This window comes from Zalophus californianus, chromosome 4 (assembly GCF_009762305.2).
Source record: "Zalophus californianus isolate mZalCal1 chromosome 4, mZalCal1.pri.v2, whole genome shotgun sequence".
In the NCBI taxonomy this organism is placed as follows: Eukaryota; Metazoa; Chordata; class Mammalia; order Carnivora; family Otariidae; genus Zalophus; species Zalophus californianus.
Genome location: NC_045598.1, coordinates 142,746,844 through 142,772,517, shown reverse-complemented (window position 1 = coordinate 142,772,517; position 25,674 = coordinate 142,746,844). Strand labels below are relative to the sequence as shown.

General features: G+C 39.6%; 1 protein-coding gene across 1 annotated transcript; it reads left to right on the top strand.

Annotated features, from left to right (window-relative positions):
• Positions 1–6,577: 6,577 nt before the first annotated feature.
• PSKH2 (protein serine kinase H2) lies at positions 6,578–24,511 on the top strand. The gene is given in 4 exon segments (XM_027579204.2): positions 6,578–6,762; positions 10,873–11,539; positions 24,205–24,429; positions 24,431–24,511. Coding segments are annotated over 4 exon segments (1,158 nt in total).
• Positions 24,512–25,674: the final 1,163 nt, after the last annotated feature.

Below are 25,674 nucleotides of genomic sequence, written 5' to 3'. Positions count from 1 at the left end.
GGGGAAGGTTCAGAGGGAGAAGCAGACTCCCCACTGAGCAGGCAGCGGGACTCGATCCCAGGACTCCAGGATCATGACCTGAGCCAAAAGCAGTTGCTTAACCAACTGAGCCACCCAGGCACCCTTACTCCACACTTTAAAAGATACACACATATAGGGACAAACCCATGATGTAATTTTAACAGCCTGAGATCTTCCCACCAGCCACCCCAGAAATTTACTACTTCATGAAAGCACCAGCATGATTTGGAAATTGAAGTGAATAAACCAAGAAAGAATGTCTTGAAAAACAAAACAAAACAGCAATTCAGAAATAAAGCCTTATATAATGGAGGAATAAAATCTGGACTTAAACATTCTCTGCTATTCCTGAAGCCAAACATCACCTGACACGTTTGGACACCAGAAGGGATGATTATTAATAGAGTGAAGAAAATTAGTCTTGAAAGCCTTCACAGCCGGCTTCAGCTTGACCATGGGCTCCTCTTGGGTAGAAAGGCTTTGTCCTACATTCTGAGACTAATGTTTTGGAAGGAAACTGTGACCTCCAATTTCAATCCCCAGCAGGTTTCTCCAAAATGTTGGCGTGAAACCACTGGTCTCAGACTAACAGTTGGAGAGAAGAGTATTGCCAAGAATTCAGTGGAGGGTGTTCTAAGCAGAGAAAGCTATTTCCCTTGGAGAGAAAGGCTTGTGTGAGAATTGTATCTGGTACATGTGGAAATGCCTCGAAACCACAAGTCAATCAAGAACCAAGGTTCTTTTCCCTGTCGACTTCTTTTAAAGAGTTTGGTTTGGCTTAACTATTACAGCAAGGAAATCCACGGCATGTCTCAGTAAATAGTAACAAAAACGTTGGTTTATTTAAGTTAGAAATCAGTCTCTAAACCACTGGTGCTTGAAATATTTACGAAAACTGCAAAAATTCTTTGAATACAAGTTTTGATTTTTGTTAAAGTGCTCATCTGAAAATAGTTCATCTAGATAATTCAGACATTGCTTTCTTTTCATAATAATTTTTTTGGTAGTTGGTATCTGAGGCAGCCCTGAGAACTGCACCTTGAGGACCTCTTACTTTCGGGAACTTGACTGAGGTCTAGCCTCTGTGCTTTGAAATCTACTGCTGCGTTTGCGCAGAGGCCGCCTGCTCCTCCAGCACCAGCGTGGGGGGAATCCTAAGACCTGTTCCTGAGAGACAGGGGACTCTTTTCTCAGGTGGTTTTGGCTCAAGGACTTCCTGATGACACTCTGCATGGCACTTTAGGACTCAACCTTTTTTAATGACTCTTTTAGTCTTTTTTGGCTCCCTCCCTGTTTCCTTTCGCACAAGCATTTCAAAGAATAAAATTCTTGCACATTTAGTCCTGTTTTGGCACCTGCTTCTTGCAGGGCCTGGAATAACACACTATGTCTTTGGTAGTTTCTTCAATCAGAATTACATCCTGATGGGAGGTTAAAGTGGTTGAATTTGAAGTGTAGGAGTAGACATGCATTTTTTTTTTTCCATAAAGGAAGAATATGGAACTAGAATCGAGACTGCAGGGATGCAAAATTATAAAATGTCCTACTCTGCTGAGATGCCACTGGTAGTCATTTATCCCCTTTGTATTTCCATTTTCTTCTTAAACATCTTCGATCCTTTTTGAAATTTTTATTTCTCTATCTCCTAGCAACTGCACATTTTCCTTGCGAGGGGTTTTATCTGAAATCACATGTGTTTGTAGTTATCTCAACTTAATTTTTAAAATTATTTCTACAGTTATCTCAGACCTTTGAAAAGTTTATAAAATGAAATCCCACAGAAGTGAATATAAAGGGGCGGCTGGGTGGCTCAGTCAGTTAAGTGTGTGCCTTCAGTTCAGGTCATGATTTTGGGGTTCTGGGATCCAACCCCATGTCAGGCTTCCCACTCAGCGGAGAGTCTGCTTCGCCCTTTCCTGCTTCCTCCACCCCTCCCCCAGCTCGTGCTCGCTCTCTCTCCTTCTCAAATAAATAAATAAAAAATCTTTAAAAAAATGAATATAAAGGACTTAACTATGGCAAAATCAAAGCGTTTGATTACAGAGGTATGTATAAACATACAGATGTGCATACATTCATATTGATTCAGTCTGATAATAGTTTTAATGTCTATTGGCTACAGACTGAATCAGCAAGAATTTATGGAGATCTTCCCTTTTTTTTTTCAACGGCTAGATGGACACAGTGGTCTGGGTCCTCAAGAGACTTACTATCTAGTTATGATTAGACTTGACCACATGAAAGATCACAGAAACCCAGGCTTGGAAGAGGTTTGAATATTCATCAAGTCCAATCACTTTGAATATTCTCTTCCCCAACAAGGCCAAGTGCTTAAGAGACTACTTAACTCCAGTGAGAAAAAGAGCCTGCAATTTCGTCTCTAGCTATCTTTGACTTTCGAAATGCCTCTTTATAATGAAGTTTCCCTCTCTGGTCTGTGTTCTACCTCTGAGGAAGCCAGTTTCGAAGATGGCCCCCTCAAATGCCCACCTCCTGGTAGTCACAGCCTTGCTTGGCTCCTGCCCACAGGGTACCAGAGTTGTGTGACCAGGAACAGATGGCAAAGGTGATGGGATGTCACTTCTGAGATGGAGTTATAAAAGACTGCAGCTTCGGTTTTGAGTGCTTTCTTCCTCCTTCCCTGGTGCATATTCCCTGGTTCTCTTCCTCTGTTGTGGGGGAAGCTGGCTGCTTGCTGTGTGGAGAGGACATTCAGGCAACCTGTGGAGAAGCGCGTGCGAGGACGCTGTTCAACAGCCAGCAGGGAACTGAGACTTGCAATAGTTACAGACATAAAATTGGAAGGGTGTTCAGGCTTAGTGTAGCCATGAGCTGCCTGCAGCCTCATTGGACAGCTTGACGGTAACTTCCTGAGACCCTGCGCCAGATGCACTCAGCTAGGGTGCACCCGTCCTAGGTACCTGATCTTTGGAACTGGGAAAAAATAAATCCTTGTTGTTTGAAAGCTGCTAAATTAGGGGGAAATTTGTTACAGAATAATAGATAACTAATACCCCTTGAAGTCATTTACTTATATTTGTTTTCAATGTAACATATTTAATTATATATAATATATAATAATAAGGATATTTATTGAGCAACTATACTCTTCCACGTACTGTTCTAAGTGCTTTACATGAGTTAAGTTATTCACAAAAACCCTATGACATTTATATTGTTATTATTTCAGGTTCCTAGGTGAGAAAAATTGCGGGGGGTGCCCAGAAGGTTAAGTAACCTTCCTAAGGTCATAGAGCTGGTAGAGAGTTTCACTGGGACTTGAACGTGGGAGTTCTATTTTCTGAGCCAAGCTCTCAGGAGGTCACATCAAGCTGTAGGCTGGCGCTCTAGCCATCTCAAGGCCCAGTGGGGGTTGGAGAATCTGTTCCCAAGTTTGCTCACATAGTTGTCAGCAGGCCTAATTCCTTACTGTTTATTAGCCAGAGGCTTCCTTCCTCACCACAGGAATTCATCTCATTAGTGAGTTTAAAAAATGAGATCACACCACAAAGGGCTTTCTTTTTTTCTGCCCACCAACATATTATAAATGTTTTTTGATGTAACTAAACATTTCTAACCATCATTTTTTTAAGGCTTTGGATTCAAATTGCCACCTTGAAAAGACAGAATTTCTTTAGGCGAATCAGCTAAAATAGTGAAACACTTTCCCACTTGAATTGATGCACTAAAACAGGGAAACCTCATTCACCATGATGGCTGTCCGCTTCTTGGTTTGCTACTATAAAAAAAGTGAAATTTGTGTTTTTATTTGACAACAGAGCTCTTACCTACAGTATAGTACTACATATACTAATAATTTGTCTTCTTTTTTGTAATTATAAGGTAAAGAATGTTTAAGACTTGAAATTCTACAAAAGTTAGGTATTCTTTATTTAGTGCCAAATGCAGAGAGATATGCAAGTTAACATGAATAATTCACTACTGTAGTGAAGGAAAAACATTTTCGGTCATTGAAAATTTCTTCCTGACTTGTCCGGATTATGGTCTTTGTTTCTTCTTTCTTTTTTGGTAAGGTGTCCTGAGAGTGAGAAATAGTCTGCCAAGGGAATCAGGAAAGTTTCTCCTGTCTCTGACTTTCACACAAAGGCATCCTACTTAGAGACTCTTTTATTACTTGTCCATGGGAACAAAGCTCAGCAAGCAGCTTTGCACTCTTGCTTGCATGCAGTCGCATCGCTGTGTTTGTGAAATTGGCTTAAAAGAGCCCCATGCGAGTTGTCATTACAAACACAAATCCTACACCTTGGGAAAAAGGAAGTCAATCAGATGAACACCTTCAAACCGATGTTTCAGGCATGAGATCACTTTAGGGAAAATGGAATTCCAGCAGGAGGGCTCTTAAGAGAAGTAAGACTTGAAAAACAACCACAGCCAAGTTGCAGCTATTCCAGAAGTATCTAATTCTAAATGAAACAAATTCTTCATGTTATCTGTTTAAAATGTCTTTTGGTTATATGTATTGTTTTTAAGATACGAGAGGGTATAGAGTTGTAGGGCTTCCCAGTGTTTCATTTCTTGTGATATCCCTAATTTCTTGTTCTACTCTCCATTACTGAGCTGTACTGAAGATCGACAATAGACTAGAATACAAAATGTTGATAATTTTTTTTCATGTTTTCCACTAATCTTGCTCATGTAAGAGTTAAATGAATTCTTTCTAAATGATCATCTGAGTCTTTCATGGGTTTTGTTTTGGCATAATTCCTTACGTGCTCTCAGTGGAATACCCTTTAAAAGAGTTGGATTATAATTTACTGGTATAGGTCTCACAGGTCAAGTTACAGAAATCTATTTATGAAGTACAAGCCAGGGCGTTACTTTAGGAAGTTTCTATGGGTTCAGAATCTGTATTGCCCGGAATAATTTTTAGGATTTATCCTCTTTTTTTAGGATTTAACTTCTAACTCTGATTTTTAAAAACCAGTTATAGGATGGAACCTAGCATGGAGTGATTGGAGCAATATATTACATATTGTTATGAATATTATGGCTGACAATGTCATAAGAATTTGTGACTTCGGGGCAATGAGTGGAAGTTGAGAATGAGGTAAGGTTTTTTTTCTTCAGAAGCTGGAGGTTCAATTCATTTAATACTCTTCAGAAAACACCATTGGAGTAAAGTTTAGCCCAGAACCAGATGCTAAACACCATTTTCATTTATTTAGCTGAGTGTTATAGGAAGCCACTCATGGGCACGAAACACTTGATATAAAAATAAAAATTCATTTAAAACTGGCCTTAAGGGGCGCCTGAGTGGCTCAGTCGTTAAGTGTCTGTTCGGCTCAGGTCATGATTCCAGGGTCCTGGAATCGAGCCCCTCATCGGGCTCCCTGCTCAGCGGGAAGTCTGCTTCTCCCTCTCCCACTCCCTTTGCTTGTGTTCCTGCTCTTGCTCTCTCTCTCTCTCTCTCTGTCAAATAAATAAATAAAATCTTAAAAAAAAGAAAAAAATAAAATTTAGCAATGTAAATTATATATAATCAATATATTGATATTTAATCAATACATAAAATACCATTTATCAAAAAGAAATATTTGTCAAATATATAAAATATGCATACCCATACATATATGGTAATTACGAATGCAAAGTTGAAATATATAAAACATAAGATTGTATATGTATAACTATAATTAATATAATATTTATATATTATATGATAAGATTACACACTCTCTATATAATATATAGAGAGATTATACAATTTTCTTCTTATTTTTACATATTTTATTCTTGTAACTGCATAACGTGTTGGACTGTGTTCTAGACATCTGGTTTTCTCCCAGTTGTTTTTTTTTTTTAATTTTTTAAAAGATTTTATTTATTTGAGAGCAAGAGAGCACAAGCCAAGGGGGCAGAGGGAGAAGCAGACTCCGCACCGAGCAGGGAGCCTGATGTGGGGCTCCATCCCAGGACCCTGGGATCATGACCTGAGCTGAAGGCAGATGCTTAACTGACTGAGCCACCCAGGCGCCCCTCTCCCAGTCTTTCTATTTCAGGTGAATCATCCAGAGGGAAGGCTCTTCCAGCTGTAGGAGAGTTAGTGGAGTACCAGAAACAGACTAGTGTGTTTAATTAATGCAAGAGAGTACAGTAATATTACATACTCTAAATATTATAAGCTCTTAGAGTTTAAAACATATTCATCTGGATATGAGCTCAGCCTTGGAGACATTAAGATCCTTTAAAGAGATGATATCCTTCATTGACTCATATAATTTTTTATGTTCACATCTTCACTTTTCAGGTGAGAAAACAGGCCCAGAGAATGAAGCCGAGGCTCCTGTCTTTTCGCTGTCCACTTTGCTTTTACCATGTCAAACTCTACGCATAGATAAGTGGTCAGTGGCCATCAAGGCGGCCTCACGGCAGCGGGACCTTTTGAAAGTTATTTTCCTAACAAAGACCCACAGTGGGGTTTCTTTCCAAGCCGGCCCTGGGGGCGGACCGATCTGTCCCGCCTCCTCTCGGCCGCTCTGGGGATAAATCGCAGCCCCACCCAGAGCTCCCGGCCCCTCTCCCGAGCGCGGGAGGCATGGGTTGCGGCGTGAGCACTAAGGTGGTCCCAGGGTCGCCTGTGCTGGCGCCGGTCAAGCAGGAGGGTCAAGGCCAGGGCAGCTCCAGAGGCGTAGGCCCCGGGCCCGAGGCCGTGGCCGAGGCGGCTCGGAGGATGCAGGTGGCCCGCTTCCGCGCCAGGTTCGACCCGCGTGTCCTTGCCAGGTAAAGCGCCAGGTGAAGCAGTGGCAGAGGGGCTAGCCTGGGACTGGGTTGAGGAAGATAAACCAAGCACCCATCTCAAGATGGCCTTAACGTTCCCCTCAGTTTGATTAAACCTTAAACAACCTTCTTTCAGATGACAGACCCCTGATGTCCCTAAATTCTTTCTCTATCCCTTTGAGATGTAAGTCTTCCACAGCCCGGGAATGTCTTTCTCAAGGACAGGGCAGCCACCTCTTTGAAATGTAATCAGGAGGCCACTTTCTCCCAGTCTCTGTGGGAAGGCAGGAGCCCAACTTCCTCAAGCACCAATTAGCAAACACAGGTGGCCTAGTCACGTGGACACCCCCCCCCCCGCCCCAGGGCTTTTCTACAAGCCCGCTCAGTAAGGAAAACTCTCTTGCCTTTTGTTTCAACCGAGTTGAAGTCAGTCTCTCTCCCCTACTGCAATAGTTTTGACTCCAGTTGTAATAGTCTGGAATAAAGTCTTCACTGTTTTTTTAATAAGTGTCTGGGGCAAATTCTCTTTGACACCTCTGAGCAGGGAGGGCAGAGGATTGGGAAAATTCCAGACTGAAAGTAGAGGAGGCACAGGAGCAAGGAAAGGGAGTGAATCCCTGACCTCAGAGCTGGGGAAGGAGGAAGGCCTCCCAACCCTTACAGGGCTGATGGGGGCCTTGCCACAGATATGCTGGGACTGGGTCCAGTCGGGCCTGTTTGTGAAGGATCTTTACCGCATTCTGGAAAAGGAGACCATAAATCATGGAATAGAAACAAGTCTTTGAATCAGCCAGACTTGAGATCCACTCCTGTGTCTTTTATCATGTGTGATTGAGAATGTTCCTTAGCCTTTCTCCTTCCTCAGTTTTTGCCCCAGTAAAGTGGGAATAATAATAATATCGACCCCATACAAATGTTGTGAGGATAATTAAAGTAATATATGCAAATTGTGGTGCACGGTGCATGACAAGTCTTTATTGAGATATTAGTGCAATATTTAGTATTGTCTTCATAAGGCACACGTAAGACCTAGCTGACTCCTTGTAGGAAATGAGCAAGGATGACAAGTTGGTTTGACTTGAAAAAAAAATTTCCTCAGAGTGTACCATTTTGGACATATAGCGGAGAAAATCATGAAATCCTCTTCCACTCTACAGGGCTTGGTGGGACACAGTGGTGGGTGGCTCATCTGGCTTCTCAGGGACATTTCTAGCCCTCGAATTGTATGCACACTTCATTGCAGTGCTATGAACAGAGTCAATGCCTACTTGGGAACTTCTAATATAAGGAAACCTTGTGGATTAGTCCAGTAGCTGCTAAGCTCAAAGACAAAGTTGGCTGACCCAATTGAACTTGAATCAGAATGGACATAGGATCTTATCATGACTGAATTGGTTAGATGGTGTCTCTGGTCATCTGTAGCCAGAGACATGAGGCTGCTGTGGTCCAGTCTTATCCACTCTCATAACCTCCATCTGCAGCGTAGTCCCAGTCCTTTAGAGTGTGAAGGGGCAGAGAGGTGGAGGGTCACAACAGTGTAAGGGCGACTAACTCAAGGCTCTTTACCTGATGAGGAGTTAAGTCCCAGAAGATTAAGTGAAATAGAAGAAAAGTCTCTTCATAGGTATGCTAATGCTGTTTTATGTTGCTAGGGAAATAGGGCCCTCTCAACCAACTGAGCCACCCAGGCGCTGGAAATAGGGCCCTCTCAAGCCAGAGCAGGAAAGTCCTCAGGGTCATCCGGGTTGGGAGCAACGTCTTGTGTCAGCACTTCTGCTCTGGGTCCATAGTTCTCTGCCCAGAAGATTAAGTGACTTGTCCACGTTAGTGGCAGGATTGAGTCTAGAATACACGTGTCTTTCTTCTCCATTGTGATTCCACTTATAACTCTTGCAGAATAGACGATAGAATTTAAATCTGACTATATGCACTTTCTCCATTGCTTCTATCAAATAAGTTGTGGCATTATTATTGTTTCCGGGTTTCATTTTTTTTATACATGTTTAAAAAATTACTAGTTTGTAGCAGCTGAAGTTTAAGTAATAATTTGAATTTCGAGGATGATGTAAAACTGCACCACCCACAAAATTAACGTTGAGGCTGCTCTGTTGGTGGTGGGCAGGAGTGGAGGAGTGGAAAGGGGAAGGAATGGAATGACCTTGTAATGCCTTCTCCGAGGCTTGATTCGATCCTTAATGTTTCCAAAATATATGTGGTCATTTGGAAATAATACGTGTTCAATGAATGATTCTTTCATTCAATATTTATTGCTGTACCCTCTGTGCCAGGCGCTGCAGAAGATATAGCCACTCAAGTCATAAATATAGTCACCGTCCATGGCCATCACAGGCTCACAAGCAAGGCTGCAGTTACAGGAATTTGTTATGGGACATTTGTTATTCAATCTAAAACCATTTATTTCCACTACTCTACATTTTGGCTTAAAGCCTACTGTTCTCTTCACTGCCAAATTACTAGCATTTTTTTTCAAGTATTTGGTGTATGAAGGCCCCTTAGTATTGAATAAAGCTACTTTTCTTTAAACAAAAGAGTGCAGTTAGTCAGTGATGGTAATTCAACTGATATCTGATGATTAATACCACGAGCAAATGAATTTGCCTGCAGTTTTGAAAGCATAGTGATAAATTAGTATTTGCAAAGTGCTTTCATCCACATTAGAGGTAAATGTAAATTTTGCAATAGAATTTTGAAATGCCTGTGATTATCTTCAAAAATCAACCTGAGAGTGCATGTGAATAAAAAAGCAAAGTTGGAAAGAGAAGAGGTGACAGAATCTATTTAAAATGAGGAAATTGCTATCTGTTTTGATAAAGTAATTGGACAGAAAATTAAATGCACTGCATAGAACAAAGCTGTTTTCTGTAAGCTGGTACAGCCAAATGCCATTTTTATCCAGGAAGCACAGGAATATGAGGAACAGATAGGTAGGGGAAAAAATTACCGGAAGAATAAACTCAGCAAAAAGAAGTAAGGCTATTTACCGCACAGATTGATATTTGCATTTGAATCTCTGTTACTGAGTATGCAACTGAAAGCATTACTTTTCCCTGCATACTCCCTGAGCACATTCCATTCACTGGCACCCTTTTGTGGGAGAAATTTTAATAAGGTGGAAGAGCAGCGAATTACAGTAAAAGTAAGGCTACCTGGGTTCTCATCCTCATTCTAGAACTTAAACAACCAATCTGCTAACCTGATCTTCAAATTTCCTCATTCGTAAAATGAGGGGTTGGATTAAGTCATTCTCTAATATTTTTCCCAGCTATAAAATCATGATTCTAAGTGGAGCACTTTCTCGACATTTCTTAGATAAAAGGTTAAACTTGATAGAATTCTTAAATTCACATAGATGTTTACACAGATAATTCAAGTTTAAGATTGCCAGCCTTTGAAATCCTAGCTGACTTCCTGGCCTTTCCCAGAGAGAGAGAGAGAGAGAGAGGGAGAATAACTTCATGCATTGACATATATCCCATGTTAAAATTCTGTTTCTTGTGTAGAAATTGCAAGTGCAGGGGGTTAGCTGGGAGGAAACTGTGGCTGTAACCCCGTCCCCACCAGATGTGTTTATGTTATGAATGCTCATCTATCAAGGAGCTACAGGTGGGCGAGATAGGGCATGTGCCCTCACTAGGTGAAACACCTTTGAAGGGGTTGGATTTAAATCCTATCCATTTCAACTACAATCTGTGTGACCTTGGGAAATCACTTAACTTTTGTGATTCTTAATTTCTTTATCTGGAAAAGGGGGATAGTATTATGTTAGCCCATGGGGATATTGTAAGAATTTTTTTCAAAAAATAAATTTTCCGGCGCACAATAAACGTATAATAAATGGTAGCTGCTCTTCTTAAGACTGTTGTCGTAATAGTTATCTTTCCACCAACTAATTACTTTTATATCACTTACCTCCATTTCAAAGAAGAATCTGGGGAGGGTTTCAAAAATAAGAAATACAATTAAGCAACAATGAGGAAGGGAACTGGATTGGCGGGGTATAAAGATAAAAAGAGATGATATAAAGCACCAACTTAGATAATTTTAAGAATCTTCCCTTCAGAGGATAACAGATTTGGCTTTTCTTCCCAATAGATACGACATCAAGGCTCTAATTGGGACAGGCAGTTTCAGCAAGGTTGTCAGGGTGGAGCAGAAGATCACCAAGAAACCTTTTGCAATAAAAGTGATGGAAACCAGAGTGAGGGAAGGCCGGGAAGCGTGTGAATCAGAGCTCACCATCCTGAGGCGGGTTAGCCACCGCTACATTGTCCAGCTTGTGGAGATCTTTGAGGCCCAGGATCGAGTTTACATGGTGATGGAGTTGGCTACGGGAGGAGAGCTCTTTGACCGAGTCATGACTCAGGGATCCTTCACAGAGCAGGACGCTGTCAGAATTCTCCAGATGGTTGCTGATGGCATCAGGTATCTGCATGCGTTGCGAATAACACACAGGGACCTAAAACCTGAAAATCTCTTATATTATCATCCAGGGGCTGAGTCGAAAATTTTAATCACAGATTTTGGTTTGGCACACTCTGGGAACAAAAGTGGAGACTGGACAATGAGGACACTCTGTGGTACCCCAGAGTACGTAGCCCCTGAGATTTTGCTAAGGAAACCTTATACCAGTGCAGTGGACATGTGGGCTCTTGGTGTCATCACATATGTTTTACTTAGTGGAGTCCTGCCTTTTGATGATGAAAGCCATACGAGACTTTACAGGAAGATTCTGGAGGGCAAATATAATTATACTGGAGAGGTAAGAAATAATTTTACTCCTATTGAGTTAACCTAGTGTAGTTTCTCAACCTCAGCACTATTGACATGTAGGGCTGGATGATTCTTCTTTTTTTTTAAACTTTGAACAAAAACAAGATTTAGTAATTTATTACTCACAAGTCCTGGAGGGTACGTGACATGCCCAGAGCCACACAGTGAGGTTGTATGGGGGGGGCAGGAGAGACAGGGCTGGATGATTCTTTCCGGGGGAGCAGGGGGTAGTAGGGTAGGGGTTGGGAGTGGGGCTGTCCTGTGCATTGCAGGATATTTAGAGGCATCCTTGGCCTCCACTCCACCCTCTGTACTACACTACTGGTAGATACTGGTAGGTACTGGATATCTAGTAAATACACTAGATTCAACACCTTCCTTAAGTTGTGACAACAGAAATTGTCTCCAGACGTTGTTAAATGTCCCCTGCAGGGCAGAATCACCCCTGGCTGAGAGCAGTTGGTCTCAAGGTAGCGAGGGCCTGAATTACTGAGCTGTCTGTGGTTAGCACATGACATTGATAATTAAGTAGACAAGCGAGTTTATAGTTTTTCTTTCATCAGCTGAGTAGACTAATGTGTACTCCCAGAAGCTCAGCATGATGCTTGGGTGTTTGGTGAGAGATTTTCTGCCTTGAATCTAGATGATCTAAGCCCTTTTTGTAATATAATGTTTCCTCAGTGAAATGTTTAACCTCATAGCTTGTGTAAAATATTTATCCACTGTTTAAACTTGGAACTCCCAGTGTTTATGAATGTGTTCACTTCTTGTCGTTTTTGACTAGAGAAAGTCGTCAATGCTTATGTGTAGGAAGCCTGACAAAAGGGGAAATTCATTTCATGTTCAGCAAGTGGTCAAATGTATGTTTAACTATGAAAGTGTTCTTTTTCTCATAAAGGAAAATATTGACAGTTTGATTATAGCTACTTAAGGCCTAACATCTATATGTATAACATCTTAAGCAAAATCAAAAGTGAAATAACTAATTTAAATATTATATTTTCTATACTTTTACAAAGCTTTAGTATCTTATTGTACATGTGTACATTTTTAAAAAACTCATCCAAACTGGTAATTAAGAACTAGAACTTACATGGGAAAGTAGGAAAGGATGGGGAGAATTCACAGACAATGTAGTACCATTGATTATTTAAAAGTTTGAAAGATGTCCAGCCTCACTGATAACCAAAAAATACAAATGAAAACAGTCTTTTTTAAAAATTTTTCAAATCAATAAAGATTAAAAAAGATCCACTTCAACTCTACTCATTGCTGCTAAGAGTACTAAGAGATCAACCATCTCAGTCACTGCTGGTAGAGGGCAAATTTTACAGATTTCTTGGGATGCAGTTTGAAAATATGCATCTAGAACTTTTAAAAGTTTATATATTTCGATCTGGTAATTCCACTTCTAAGAATCTAAAGAAATAATACCAGATGCAGCAAAGGTTTCAGTATAAAGATGCTCATCTGAGCTCTAGTTACAGAAGTGGAAAATTGAAAAAACCCTAAGAGAAAGTTTGACTAAATTATGGGACATCCATATGATAGAGTGTGATAGTACCTAATTATGCAAGCTTAAATATTGTATGGATGTTGGAAAACGTTCACACTATGCTACCAAGTGAAAATAAAAGGGGAGAATTACAAACTGTATAGAGAATGATCACAATCATGTGGAAAAATGTATGCATAGGAAAAAGGCTTAAAAAATACAGTAAAATGTAGAGTAATAATGATTCCATACTTTCACACACTTCTTAAAATTTTATACAGTTAGACCAATTCCAGAAAGTCTAATGTCTCAAAGTAAAATACACTCCTTACTACTTTTTAGTGAGACATCAAGTTTTCTTCTTGAAGGCAGAAAGACCTTAAAATATTCATACTACTTAATGAATATGTTAAGGACCAGGTTAAATTATTTTCTCAGCTGAGAACTTAGTGTGCCTAGGTAAGGTGAAACGTTGCTGACTCTGAGAAGCAGTGCTTAGCTCTCAGATAATGGGATCATGTCTGCAACTTTCAGAAACAGTGCTTTATTGCAGCAGTCTTTTCGATTTGACTTTTTTTTTTTAAGATTTTATTTATTTATTTGACAGAGAGAGACACAGCAAGAGGGAACACAAGCAGGGGGAGTGGGAGAGGGAGAAGCAGGCTTCCTGCTGAGCAGGGAGCCCGATGCGGGGCTCGATCCCAGGACCCCGGGATCATGACCTGAGCTGAAGGCAGACGCTTAACGACTGAGCCACCCAGGCGCCCCTTTTTTGGTTTTTTAAATGACACTGAAAATTTAGAAGATCAGTTCATTCTGAAACCTTAAAGGTACCAGATATTTTCTATACTGCAGGATTTCTGATGACATTGAAAGACATATTAAACAGCTTTAGTAAATTCTCTTTCTAGTGCTTTAAAGTTTCCTTTTCAGAAGTAACTCATTTCATTATAAGTAGTTTGAGGCTAAATATTTATGTTCAGATTGAATATTAAATTAACATCATTAAAAAGAAAATAAAACTAAAGTCAACAGTGTTGAAAAAATCTTAAACATAAGATTGATTTTTCTCCAGAATCCCAGAACCATTTATTAATAGGCAAATTGTGTTCTTTATTATTTTTGAGGAAATACTCATTTAATAAAACTGAAAGTCCTAGTACTTATCAGCCTAATACAAATTAAATACTTAAGAAACTTGTTTCAATTTATATCTTATTTCAAAGCACATTTAACTGTTTAAAAGCTTTGCATTTTCAGTTACAACCTACAGAAATTTTGAGCCTCTTTTTTTGGATACTTGAAATAGGGAAGGCGATAGAACACTTTGTCATGTTAAATCTGATAAACCTGTTGCAGGAACCATAACTTTGAGGAGTTTTCTAAATGAACTATGGGGATCCAGGATTTAGAATTTCTTGATCTAAACTTTATGCTGCATATAACATTAGAAATGCACATTTCATAGTATAAAATATGAAACACATTTTTATACCTTATTATCTAAGGTACTATATGCACCTTTCAAAAATTCAGTGTGTGTTCAAGGAAAGTATATTAGAATAATTATGGGTTGACAGGATTTTTTTTTTATTTGAGGGAAGAGTATTTGTGTGGGATTTTGTTTACAAATAATCAGACTATAATATCTAAACATGCAAAGTAATTGGCAGTAATGTTGCACTTGTTTACTAAAGATACACTTTAAGTTGTTCCGTGGGTGCCCACATAGACAAACATAAACACAAAGCACTGCACTGAGAATCCTAGAGCTGTGTTGCAGACCATAGCTCAAGCTGTATTTTCAATCAGAAAGAATGTAAAACCTGTCATGAAGGTATAGAATAATTTGGTGGTGAATGTTTTTCTGTACCATTCATGTGCAATTATAGTCTAAATTCTGCTACACTACATGAAAATAAATGGACATTCCAGAATATAGATGGGATTATATAGTCTTAAACTAATTATTATTAAACCAAGATTGCTGAAAATCAGTGATGTATTTGTTATAGAGTATAACTCGTTGTTTACAGTATGTTTTAGGTGATATCATCATAACAATAGAAGGTGATCAAAGTATCCAGGTAAATTTATATAGCAGTGAAGAATTACATGCCTTCTGTGGACATTTTATAAATGCATTTTATATTGCAATAAATTGTTTTCTCTTTAAAAAAAAACACAGTAAAATGTTAACAGAACTTATTCCTGGTTTGGGGATTATGGCTCACTTTGAGTTTTTTTCCTTTATATTTATATTTATTTTTATTTATAAATTTATTTATTTTAATGATTTTATCCATTTGACAGAGAGAGACACACAGCGAGAGAGACAGAGAACACAGCAGGGAGAGTGGGAGAGGGAGAAGCAGGCTTTCCTTGGAGCAGGGAGCCCGCTGTGGGCCTTGATCCCAAGACCTTGGATCATGACCTGAGCCGAAGACAGACGCTTAATGACTGAGCCATCCAGGCGCCCCTTTTTCTTTATAATTTGAATATCTTTCTGTTTCTGTTGTTCTTTTGTTTACAAAGAATACGTATTTCTGTTTTGGTTAGAACTCTGTGACTCTTCTGTTCTACATGATGTTGGGAGGAACTGCAGTCACCGGAGCTTGACTGGGATGGAATGTCCATGATGGTCCCTCAGATGTCTGACAGCTTGGTGGGGATGGCTGGACATCTGGGATCAACTAGGTCACTGGAACCACTGGGCCTTATTCACCTTCCTCTCTCAGTGCTTCATAGGGCCATCTCTTCATGGGGGATTCTCTATGGCATCTTCCCAGCAAGGTAGTCAGACTTTTTACATGGTAGTTTAAGCCTTCCGAAAAGGAGTATTCCAAGAGGGAGACAGTGGAAGTTGCCAGTGCTTTTCAAGGCTGGGCTTGGAAATAGCACAGCATTACCTCTGCCTCATTCTGTTGTGAGTCCTGTGAGTCTTATGCTAGCCCAGTTTCAATGTGGAAAGAGACCACATGCAGTCTCACTACTGGGGGTGTGGCTTATTGGGGCTTGTTTGGACTAGATGTAACCATTCCATTTTAATGTGCAAAAACAATAAGCGATATATTGTTTAAAAAGTCCTTTTGTCAGGTTTAATTCAGAGGGTTTCTAGGGTTGGGTTCCTCAAAACCTGAGAAACCCCTGAGAAGACGGTTGATGTTCAAGTGACTTATTGAGGGTGGACTCCCAGGAAGACAGGTAAAGGGCAAGGAGGACAGGAAAGATGAGGAGGCCAGAGCCGTGACGGTCAGCCTCATCTGGCGGGGAAGAATTCTTCAGCGCTTTTCCAACCTGGGGCAGGTGAGCTGGTTTTCACACCTACCACTCTCTGTTAGTCAATGCAGGTGATGGTGGTGGGGAGCTGGTGGTAAATTTTTTCATTCTCTGGTGATCAAAGACAAGTGGCTCCAGGAGCCCCAAGGTGGTCACTGAAACAAAACAAAACAAAACACCAAAAAAACAAAAGTGTTGGCTTTTAGAAGGAAAGCACTCCAAAGGAAAGGGGTGTGTATACATACAGGAAAGAGGGGCTCAGGTCTGGATGGAACACTGACATTGTCTCCATGGTGGCACCCTCTACTTCTTGAAGAAATGCCTATTTGTAGCCTCAGACAACATGCAACCCAGAGTAGGATTGTGGCTGCTTTTAATACTGGGTTTATAGCCCCTTGGCTTTCTCTCCTGTGTTTGTCAGGCACCGATGTCCATCATATTCACCTTCTCTTATAATATTACCAAGTGTCTTAGTCATCTCAAGCTGCCATAACAAAATACCACAGACTGGATGACTTAAACAATAGAAACTTATTCTCACAGTTCTAGGGGCTGAGAAGTCCAAGATCAAGACACCAACAAGGTAGGTTTCATTATGAGGCCTCCTCTCTTGGTTTGTTGGGAAACTGCCATCTTGTGGTGTGCTCAGGTGATCTCTGTGGTTGTGTGTGTGTGTGTGTGTGTGTGTGTGTGTGTGTGTGTGTGTGTGTAGAGATGGGGTGGGGAGAGAGGGAGGGAACTCTGGCGTCTCTTCTTAAAAGGCCACTGATCCTATCAGATCAGGACCCACCCTCATGATCTCATTTAAAACCTTAATTACTTCTTTCTTGGCCTCATTCTAAATATAACGATACTAGGGATTAGGGCTTCAACGTACGAATTTCAGAGGGACACAAACATTCAGTCCATAATATCAAGGGAACACAGATTGATAGACTTAGAAAAGCATATCATCATGTTTTCTCTGTCATCATATTATTGTATACCTACCACTTATCAATAAGCATAGTAGTTTCTAAATGCACCGATTTTATTTAAATACTAGGGTGACCATCGATTCTGGAAGCGTAGGTTGGTAGACAGAATAATAGCCCCCTAAAGATGTCCCTACTCAAACACCCAGAATCTGTAGATGTGCCATCTTACGTGGCAAAAAAGAATTTGCAAATGTGACTAAATTAAGGATCTTGAGATGGGGAGATTATCCTGGATTATCTGGGTGAACCCAATGTGATCATAAAGGTCCTTACAGTAGGAAGGTGGGAGGGTCAAATGTAGAGGATGTGATGAAGGGAGTATAGATTGGAGTGATGTGCTTTGGATATGGAGGAAGGGGTCATGCACCAGGGAACGTGTGCAGTCTCTAGAAACGGGAAAAGGCAAGGAAGGAACTCTCCCCTGGAGCCTCCAGGAAGCAGCTCTGCTGATACCTTGATTTTAGCTTATAAGACCCATTTTGACGTACAGAACTGTAAGATAATAAATGTGGGTTTTTTTTTTTTTAAGATTTTATTTATTTGTCAGAGAGAGAGAGGGAGAGAACACAAGCAAGGGGAGTGTCAGGCAGAGGGAGAAGCAGGCTCCCCGCGAGCAAGGAGCCCGATGCGGGACTCGATCCCAGGACCCCGGGATCATGACCTGAGCCAGAGGCAGACACTTAGCTGACTGATCCACCCAGGGATCCCAGTGTGGGTTGTTTATTAAAGTCCTTTCTTCTATAACCAAAATTCCAAGTGTGACACATTGTGTGAATCACTACTTTTCTTTAGAAGTCAGGTAGAGAAGTGTAATAAATAGGACAAAACTTCCAGGGACTTAAGTTTTGTATCTCTACTGATGGAGAGGAACGATGTGTTTAATATTTATAGCAAATATTTTATAGACACCTGGCTGATATATACTCTGACTCCACCCATGTATAAAGCAAAAAATTAGCTATAATATTAATGTTTAATTCTTCTTAATTTTGGTGTGAAATATATTCCTTTTCATGGAGCTTTGATGACCATTCCACTTGTGTTATTCTTTCCTTTTTCTGAATAGTGTTTAGGATTATAACAAATTTCTTTTGTTTTAACATTTAAATCTGTATTTCATCTTTCTAAGATATTATTGGCTCTTTGAAGTCTGGGACTGTAGCATATTTCCCCCCTCATATCCAATAAGATATCATGAAGAGGTAAGCATAGAGAATGCATTTAACAAAAATAAATGCTTTTTAAAAATTATTAAGAGATTCTGGTTTATAACTGCATGAATAAATGCATCTCAACTATAACTGCATTGAGCACAGAGTACAAATTTTAATTTATAGTAAGGTGGATTTTATTTATCTATTTTTCTAATTTTATTTTGTTTTTTAATTTAAATTCAATTAATTAACATATAATGTATTACTAGTTTTCAGAGGTGGAGGTCAGTGATTCATCAGCCTTATATAATTCCCGTGCTCATTATATCATGTGCCCTCCTTAATGTCCATCACCCAGTTACCCTATTCCCCCAACCCCCCTTCCCCTCCAGCAGCCCTCAGTTTGTTTCCTATGATTAAGGGTCTTTATGGTTTGTCTACCTCTCTGATTTCGTCTTGTTTTATTTTTTCTCTCTTCCCCTATGATCCTCTGTTTTTTTTTCTCAAATTCCACATATGAGTGAGATCATATGATAATTGTCTTTCTCTGATTGACTTATTTCACTCAGCATAATACCCTCTAGTTCCATCCACGTTGTTGCAAATGGCAAGATTTCATTTTTTGTGATGGCTGAGTAGTATTCCATTGTATGTATATATATCACATCTTCTTTATCCATTCATCTGTCGATGGACATCTGGGCTCTTTCCATAGTTTGGCTATTGTGGACATTGCTGCTATAAACATTGGGGTGCAGGTGCCCCTTCAGATCAGTACATTTGTATTGTTGGGGAGTAAGGTGGATTTTAGATAACTAATACCTTCAGTTGCTAAATTTATTAGATTCATTCTGGAATGTTAGGGTGGTTTGGAAGGGTACGGTTGCTCCACTCGCTGGGCTTTGCAGGGTAGGGGTAGGAGTTCCCTTTTCCAGTTGCTTCCTGCAATGCCTGAGAGGCAACCAGGGTAGAAAGACACAGCACATTGTGAAGAAATGATAGGTGCTCAAACAAATTAGGCTTTGTCCAATCCTCTTTAAATTTCAGTGTTTTCCTTATAAGAAAAACTGGAAGCATCACTGCTCTCATGTCAAGAACCCCTTAACTCACAAAAATATTCTCTTTATGAGCCTGGTATGGGATTAATTGGTCCTTCTTCTATTTTTTACTTTGATGTTACCTGTAATAAACTTGTATATATCTCCTGACTTTTCCCAGGGTTTACAAATGCCCCAATGGATATAGCATTCTGATGTAATTAGCTTTGTCTTTGAACAGTTTTAGCTTTGACGAAGATAAAACAACTTAAAGTCTGCTCTTAGATTGGGAAGAAAACATTTAAAATTTTAAATATTTAGAACATAATGATGTACAGAATCTCCTGCTTTCTGTTAGGGAGGAAGAGTGATTTTCCTGGTCTACAAGTAATAAAGTTATGGAGAGTTAATTGGTACTTTTGGGGCACATTTACATAAAATTTAATTGCAAAGCATAAGTGAAGTCCTACCAAGGCCCTACACTAAAGTTCAAGGGAAGGGAAATGCTAGTCAGAGAATTGTCATCAGTAGAAGTTTTTGTTGCTGTTGGTGGGTGTTAATTGTTTTTTTGTTTTAAGATTTGATTTATTTATTTTAAAGAAAGAGGGGGTGAGGCAGGGGAGGAGCAGAGGGAGAGGGAGAGGGAGATAATCTCTAGCAGACACTGCTCTGAGTGCAGAGCCCTACATGGGGGTTCCATCCCAGGACCCTGAGATCATGACCTGAGCTGAAACCAAGAATTGCACGCTTAACTGACTGAGCCACCTAGGTGCACCCAGTAGAAGTTTTAATAAATGCTACTAATTAAAACATTTTTTTAATTTTTAATTTATTTAATTTTTTAGTAATCTCTACACCCAATGAGGGCTTTGAACTCACTACTTCCAAGAGCAAGAGTCACATACTCTTCTGACAGAACCAGCCAGGTGCCCCTAAAAGCTACTATTTTAGTGGGATAAATGCTACTTTGACTGCTCTTAGCCCAATTTTGAATGATAGCTTATCCATCTACTTAAAAATAGATTATTTGTGGTTTTCTGAAAACTCCATAATTAAATCCATCAGATAATTATTACCCTGTACTTCAGTAGCTCTATATTTAGCAAATTTAACATTAATTACCATCCTTAAAATTTGAAATGTTGCATCTAGCATTTTAGGAACTGTGTATATTCTGTGTGTGCTTGTGTGTGTGTGTGTGTTTGTAGTGTCTAGCTTCTAATAATGACTTATCCTTTTGGTAAATACCTAGTAGTGCAATTGCTGGATTGGAGGGGTAGCTCTATTTTTAACTTTTTGAGGAAGCTCCATACTGTTTCCCAAAGTGGCTGCACCAGCTTGCATTCCCACCAACAGCGTAAAGGGGTTCCCCTTTCTCCATATTTTCGTCAACATCTGTTGTTTCCTGTTTGTTAATTTTAGCCATTCTGACAGGTGTGAGGTGGTATCTCATTGTAGTTTTGATCTGTATTCTCCTGATGATGAGTGAGCATCTTTTCAGGTGTCTGTTAGCCATTTGTATGTCTTACTACCTTTCTTTTTATTTGGTTCATTATCTCAACGCAAAACATTGTTTTTGAGGACACACATTTATCATGATAATAGTAAGTGGACTCAGTATGAGACGTTTTGGATAATTTTCTTCTTCCAGTTCTCTGAATAGAGTAGGTGGATTTGTCCACAAAAGAACTGAAAGAGTTACATTATGCTTTAATAGTAACAAGAACAAGAGCAACAAAAACTTACACTATATTTTATATCTCGAAAACTATTTTTCACATACTTGATCTAATTTTGTTCTAATAACAATCTTGTGAAAGAGATATGATCCCCATTTTTTTGATGAAGAAACTGAGACCCTATGTTTAGAGCTGTATAGGGCTGGGCAGCCTGCGTAGTACAGATCCTCTTGCCTCACTCCCAGGCCTTTCCCACAGTAAGATGGGTTAACAGGCTGACTAATGGCAGTGTCTCTTTGAGACTGAGAAAAACTGAAGAGGGGCGCCTGGGTGGCTCAGTCGTTAAGCGTCTGCCTTCGGCTCAGGTCATGATCCCAGGGTCCTAGGATCGAGCCCCGCATCAGGCTTCCCTGCTCCGCGGGAAGCCTGCTTCTCCCTCCCCACTCCCTCTGCTTGTGTTCCCTCTCTCGCTGTGTCTCTCTCTGTCAAATAAATAAATAAAATCTTAAAAAAAAAAAAAGAAAAAAAGGGAAAAGCTGAAGAGAGGAATTTTCAAGGCAAAGAGTGGAAATGGCAAGGTGGATGTCCAGGCTGGTGAAGGGACTGAATGATGTCATCAAGTGAGAGTTGGTCCACGATATGAATTTGATTCAATGTTTGGTCTCCAAATTTTTTTTTTAATATCTTAAGTAATCTCTATGCTCAATGTGGGACTCGAACTCGCAACCCCGAGATCAAGAATTACATACTCTACTCACTGAGTCAACCAGATACCTCTCTCAATCATTTTGGTCATATTAACTCTATTAGTCAAAAAACTGTGAGCATGCACTCAATTTTTATTCATTTATAGAATATATACATATAATACATTAATTTATTTTATACTTTATACAACATAGACAAAAATAAATTTTAGATTAAGAAGATAAAAATAGGGGCGCCTGGGTGGCTCAGTCGGTTAAGCGGGCTGCCTTCGGCTCAGGTCATGATCCCAGGGTTCTGGGATCGAGCCCTGCATCGGGCTCTCTGCTTGGTGGAGAGCCTGCTTCTTCTCTCCTCTCCCTCTGTCTGCCACTCTGCCTACTTGTGCTCTCTCTCTCTCTCTCTGTCCAAATAAATAAATAAAAATCTTTAAAAAAAAGATAAAAATAAAATAGTTCTGACATTTTTTTCTACACCTGTCATCTTCTACTGTGAAATACGTATTGACTCCTAGTTACTCTCCAGTTGTTCTCTATGGCTCAGGAATCCTGTAATTTCTAACCCATGTTTTGAATAATGCACTTTACTGAAGAACTTTTTTTCTATGTTACCTTATTTTCTGCAACTGCATTTTAAGCATTTATTCATTTGGGGTCATCTTAATTAGCTCTCCATAAATCTCACTACATATATTTTATATTTTCCAGAAAGATTCAGTTGCTTGTCTTATAATGTTCCATTGGAGACATCTAACTTAACCTTGAGCCTAGATAAATGTGTCTGGATCCAGAGCCAAATAGATGTCTAGCCAAAGCAGAAGATATGCCATTGTGAGTGTCAGCCACTGATGTACTTTGTCTAGATGTGCAGTGTGTACATTTTATTTTCCCTGTGTTTGAGTATTTGGCAAATGTGTTCATTTATTTCATGCGTTTTATTTTGGGGGTAAATATTTCTCAGATCTCATTTAACCTAAATAAGCTGAAGGGAAAAAAAAAGAGCAATTCCTTTACTGGTTCTTTTGATTCAAATTCTAGGTTAATAGAGTGTTAAGAGATTGGAGAGTGTGACTCTGAATTGAGTCTGAGTTTTCCTTATACAAGGACAAAGACAATAGGTTGTAAGGATTTCCTTATCTTTCTTGGGAGATGCAAAAACATGTCAGCGCCTGGGTGGCTCAGTTGGTTAAGCGACTGCCTTCGGCTCAGGTCATGATCCCAGGGTCCTGGGATCGAGCCCCACATTGGACTCCCTGCTCAGCGGGAAGCCTGCTTCTCCCACTCCCCTGCTTGTGTTCCCTCTCTTGCTGTGTCTCTCTCTGTGTCAAAGTAAATAATATCTTAAAAAATATAAAAATAAAAACACATGTCAACCAGAAATGTTTGAAATACAGCAAATGTACTGGCAATTTTCTCATGTTTCTCCTTTGTAGATGACAAAGGATACAAAGCTTTAGTTGTTTTTTTTCCCCTAGGTCTATGGTATGTGTTGGTAGACAATGCAGAAAACAAATGTAAAGCAGCAGCTCTCTTGTCTCCATCCTCACAAAAGTCACTCTGAATTGCTGCTAGTTATACTTAAAGTATGTGCAAAAGCTGTAAATATTGCCAGAACAAATCCCTGAAACATCAAATCGCTGGTGTACACATCGCATCCTGCAGTAGTTCCGCTCTGTGCAGATTCCCACTTGGAGGCTAACTGATGGGGAACAATGCGGGTCCTGAGTGTGTTGGGGAAATGCACCGCAGGAGGATTCTTCACTGTAGGGCCCTTTTGTTCTGCCCTTTCTCTCTGGAGGCTATGGAGATGGAAGCATCCTAAGCCTGGGGTCAGCTTTCAAAGGGAGAGAAAAGTTGATTCTCAGTTCATTCCACTTTCCACTTGAGCTGATTCTTGGAGTTGTGGGAGCTCTATGAGATGACCAGAGTGTGGTAAATACTAACCTGATGCTGGTGTACGTCACGGACAACAGCCGCTTTGGCCTTTCCAGCTCACATAAATGTGACGTGGGAACTCACACTGCTAACTGAAGCACACTGGACAGATTTCTAGAAAAGAATTCTCCATCACTGAACAGAGAGTTTTGGAAGACAATTTGTGTTGTCTTTCCCCCTCACCAAATACAGTTTTTTTTTTTTTTGCCTCTCTCAAAAGTGATTTTCAGTTCCTTATATATTTAATGATACTATAGTACTTAACTTGCTTATTTGAAAAAGTCTTTTGGGTTGATATGCATTAATCTGTGTAATTAAGAAGATATGCTCTATGCGTGTTTGTGTATTTTTATTTTATTGATTTTTATTCTGTTTTATCTATTTTTCCTTCTAGCCTTGGCCAAATATTTCCCACCTGGCGAAGGACTTTATAGACAAACTACTTATGTTGGAGGCCAATCATCGCATGTCCGCTGGGCAAGCCCTGGATCATCCCTGGGTGATCACCAGGGCTGCTGGGTCTTCTGTGAAGAATCTTCAGAGGGTCATATCCAGGAACCTCATGCGGAGGGTGTCTCCCCACTCCCAGAGTCCTGAGTCTGCACAGTCTCCTAGGTCCGCATTCTTATCACAAATCAAAGCACATATGGAGCATGAGAAACTTAAGGGTAGAAGAATCACCACTGTCTGCACTTTTGTGAACAGATAACCTTCAAAACCTCTTTAACCAATTTTAAGGCAGATCTAGTAACTTCACGGATAGCATTAGGTCAGTAGGGACCATTTGATCATGATTAAAGCACCTAAAAAAGCTCCACGGACATGGGAGCATGCGGTTATTGTTGGAAAAGTTTGACCTTCACTTTAAACATTTTTGTTTGTAATGTTTCCCAGGTCTGTATTTATTCCCCAAAATGTACTTCCATAAAAGATAAATATATAGTAAATACTAAAAATGGTTATATAGTTAGAAATAGATGAAGAAAATTTCTTGGGAAATGATGGATTAAATAAAGTAGGAGATAATAGGAATAAGGGATATGCATATGAAGAAATGATGAATCAGAGACATAGCAGGCATGGTTAGAAATGGGGAATTAAATGTATTGATACTGAAATTACTGAATTATATTTAAGACCATAGTATGGTATTAATAACCACTAGGTAAAATTCAAGATAATTACAAATACCTGTTAAATTCATATTTAGTCTGCAAATATTAATGGAAATTGTTAACTATGGGCATATAAAGAAGCTTAATTGGCAGCAAAGCCAAAAATAAAACAGTGGAACTATCTCAAACTAAAAATCTTCTGCACAGCAAGGAAATAATTAACAAAATGAAAAGGCAACCTATGGAATGGGAGAAAATATTTGCAAACCACATATCTGATAAGAGGTTAATCTCCAAAATATGTCAAGAACTCCTAAGATTCATTAGTAAAACAACTAGTAGCCTGATTTAAAAAATGAGCTAAGGACTTGAATAGACATTTCTCCAAAGAAGAGATCAAATGGCCAGACGATATCTCCTTGTACCTGTCAGGGTGGCTTATTATCAAAAAACAAAAGACCACAAGTGTCGGTGAGATGTGGAAAAAAGGGGGACCCTTATACACTGTGGGTGGAATGCAAAATGGGGCAGTAACTGTGGAAAACAATATACAGGATACTCAAAAAATTAAAAATAGAAATACCACATAATCTAGCAATCCCACTTTCTAGGTATTGGTCTAAAATAATTGAAATCATGATCTGGAAGGGGATATTAGCAAGGCTATGCTCACTGCAGCACTATTCACAAAAGCCAATATGTGGAAATAAGCTAAATGTCCTATCAACAGATGAATAAAGAAAAGTTGG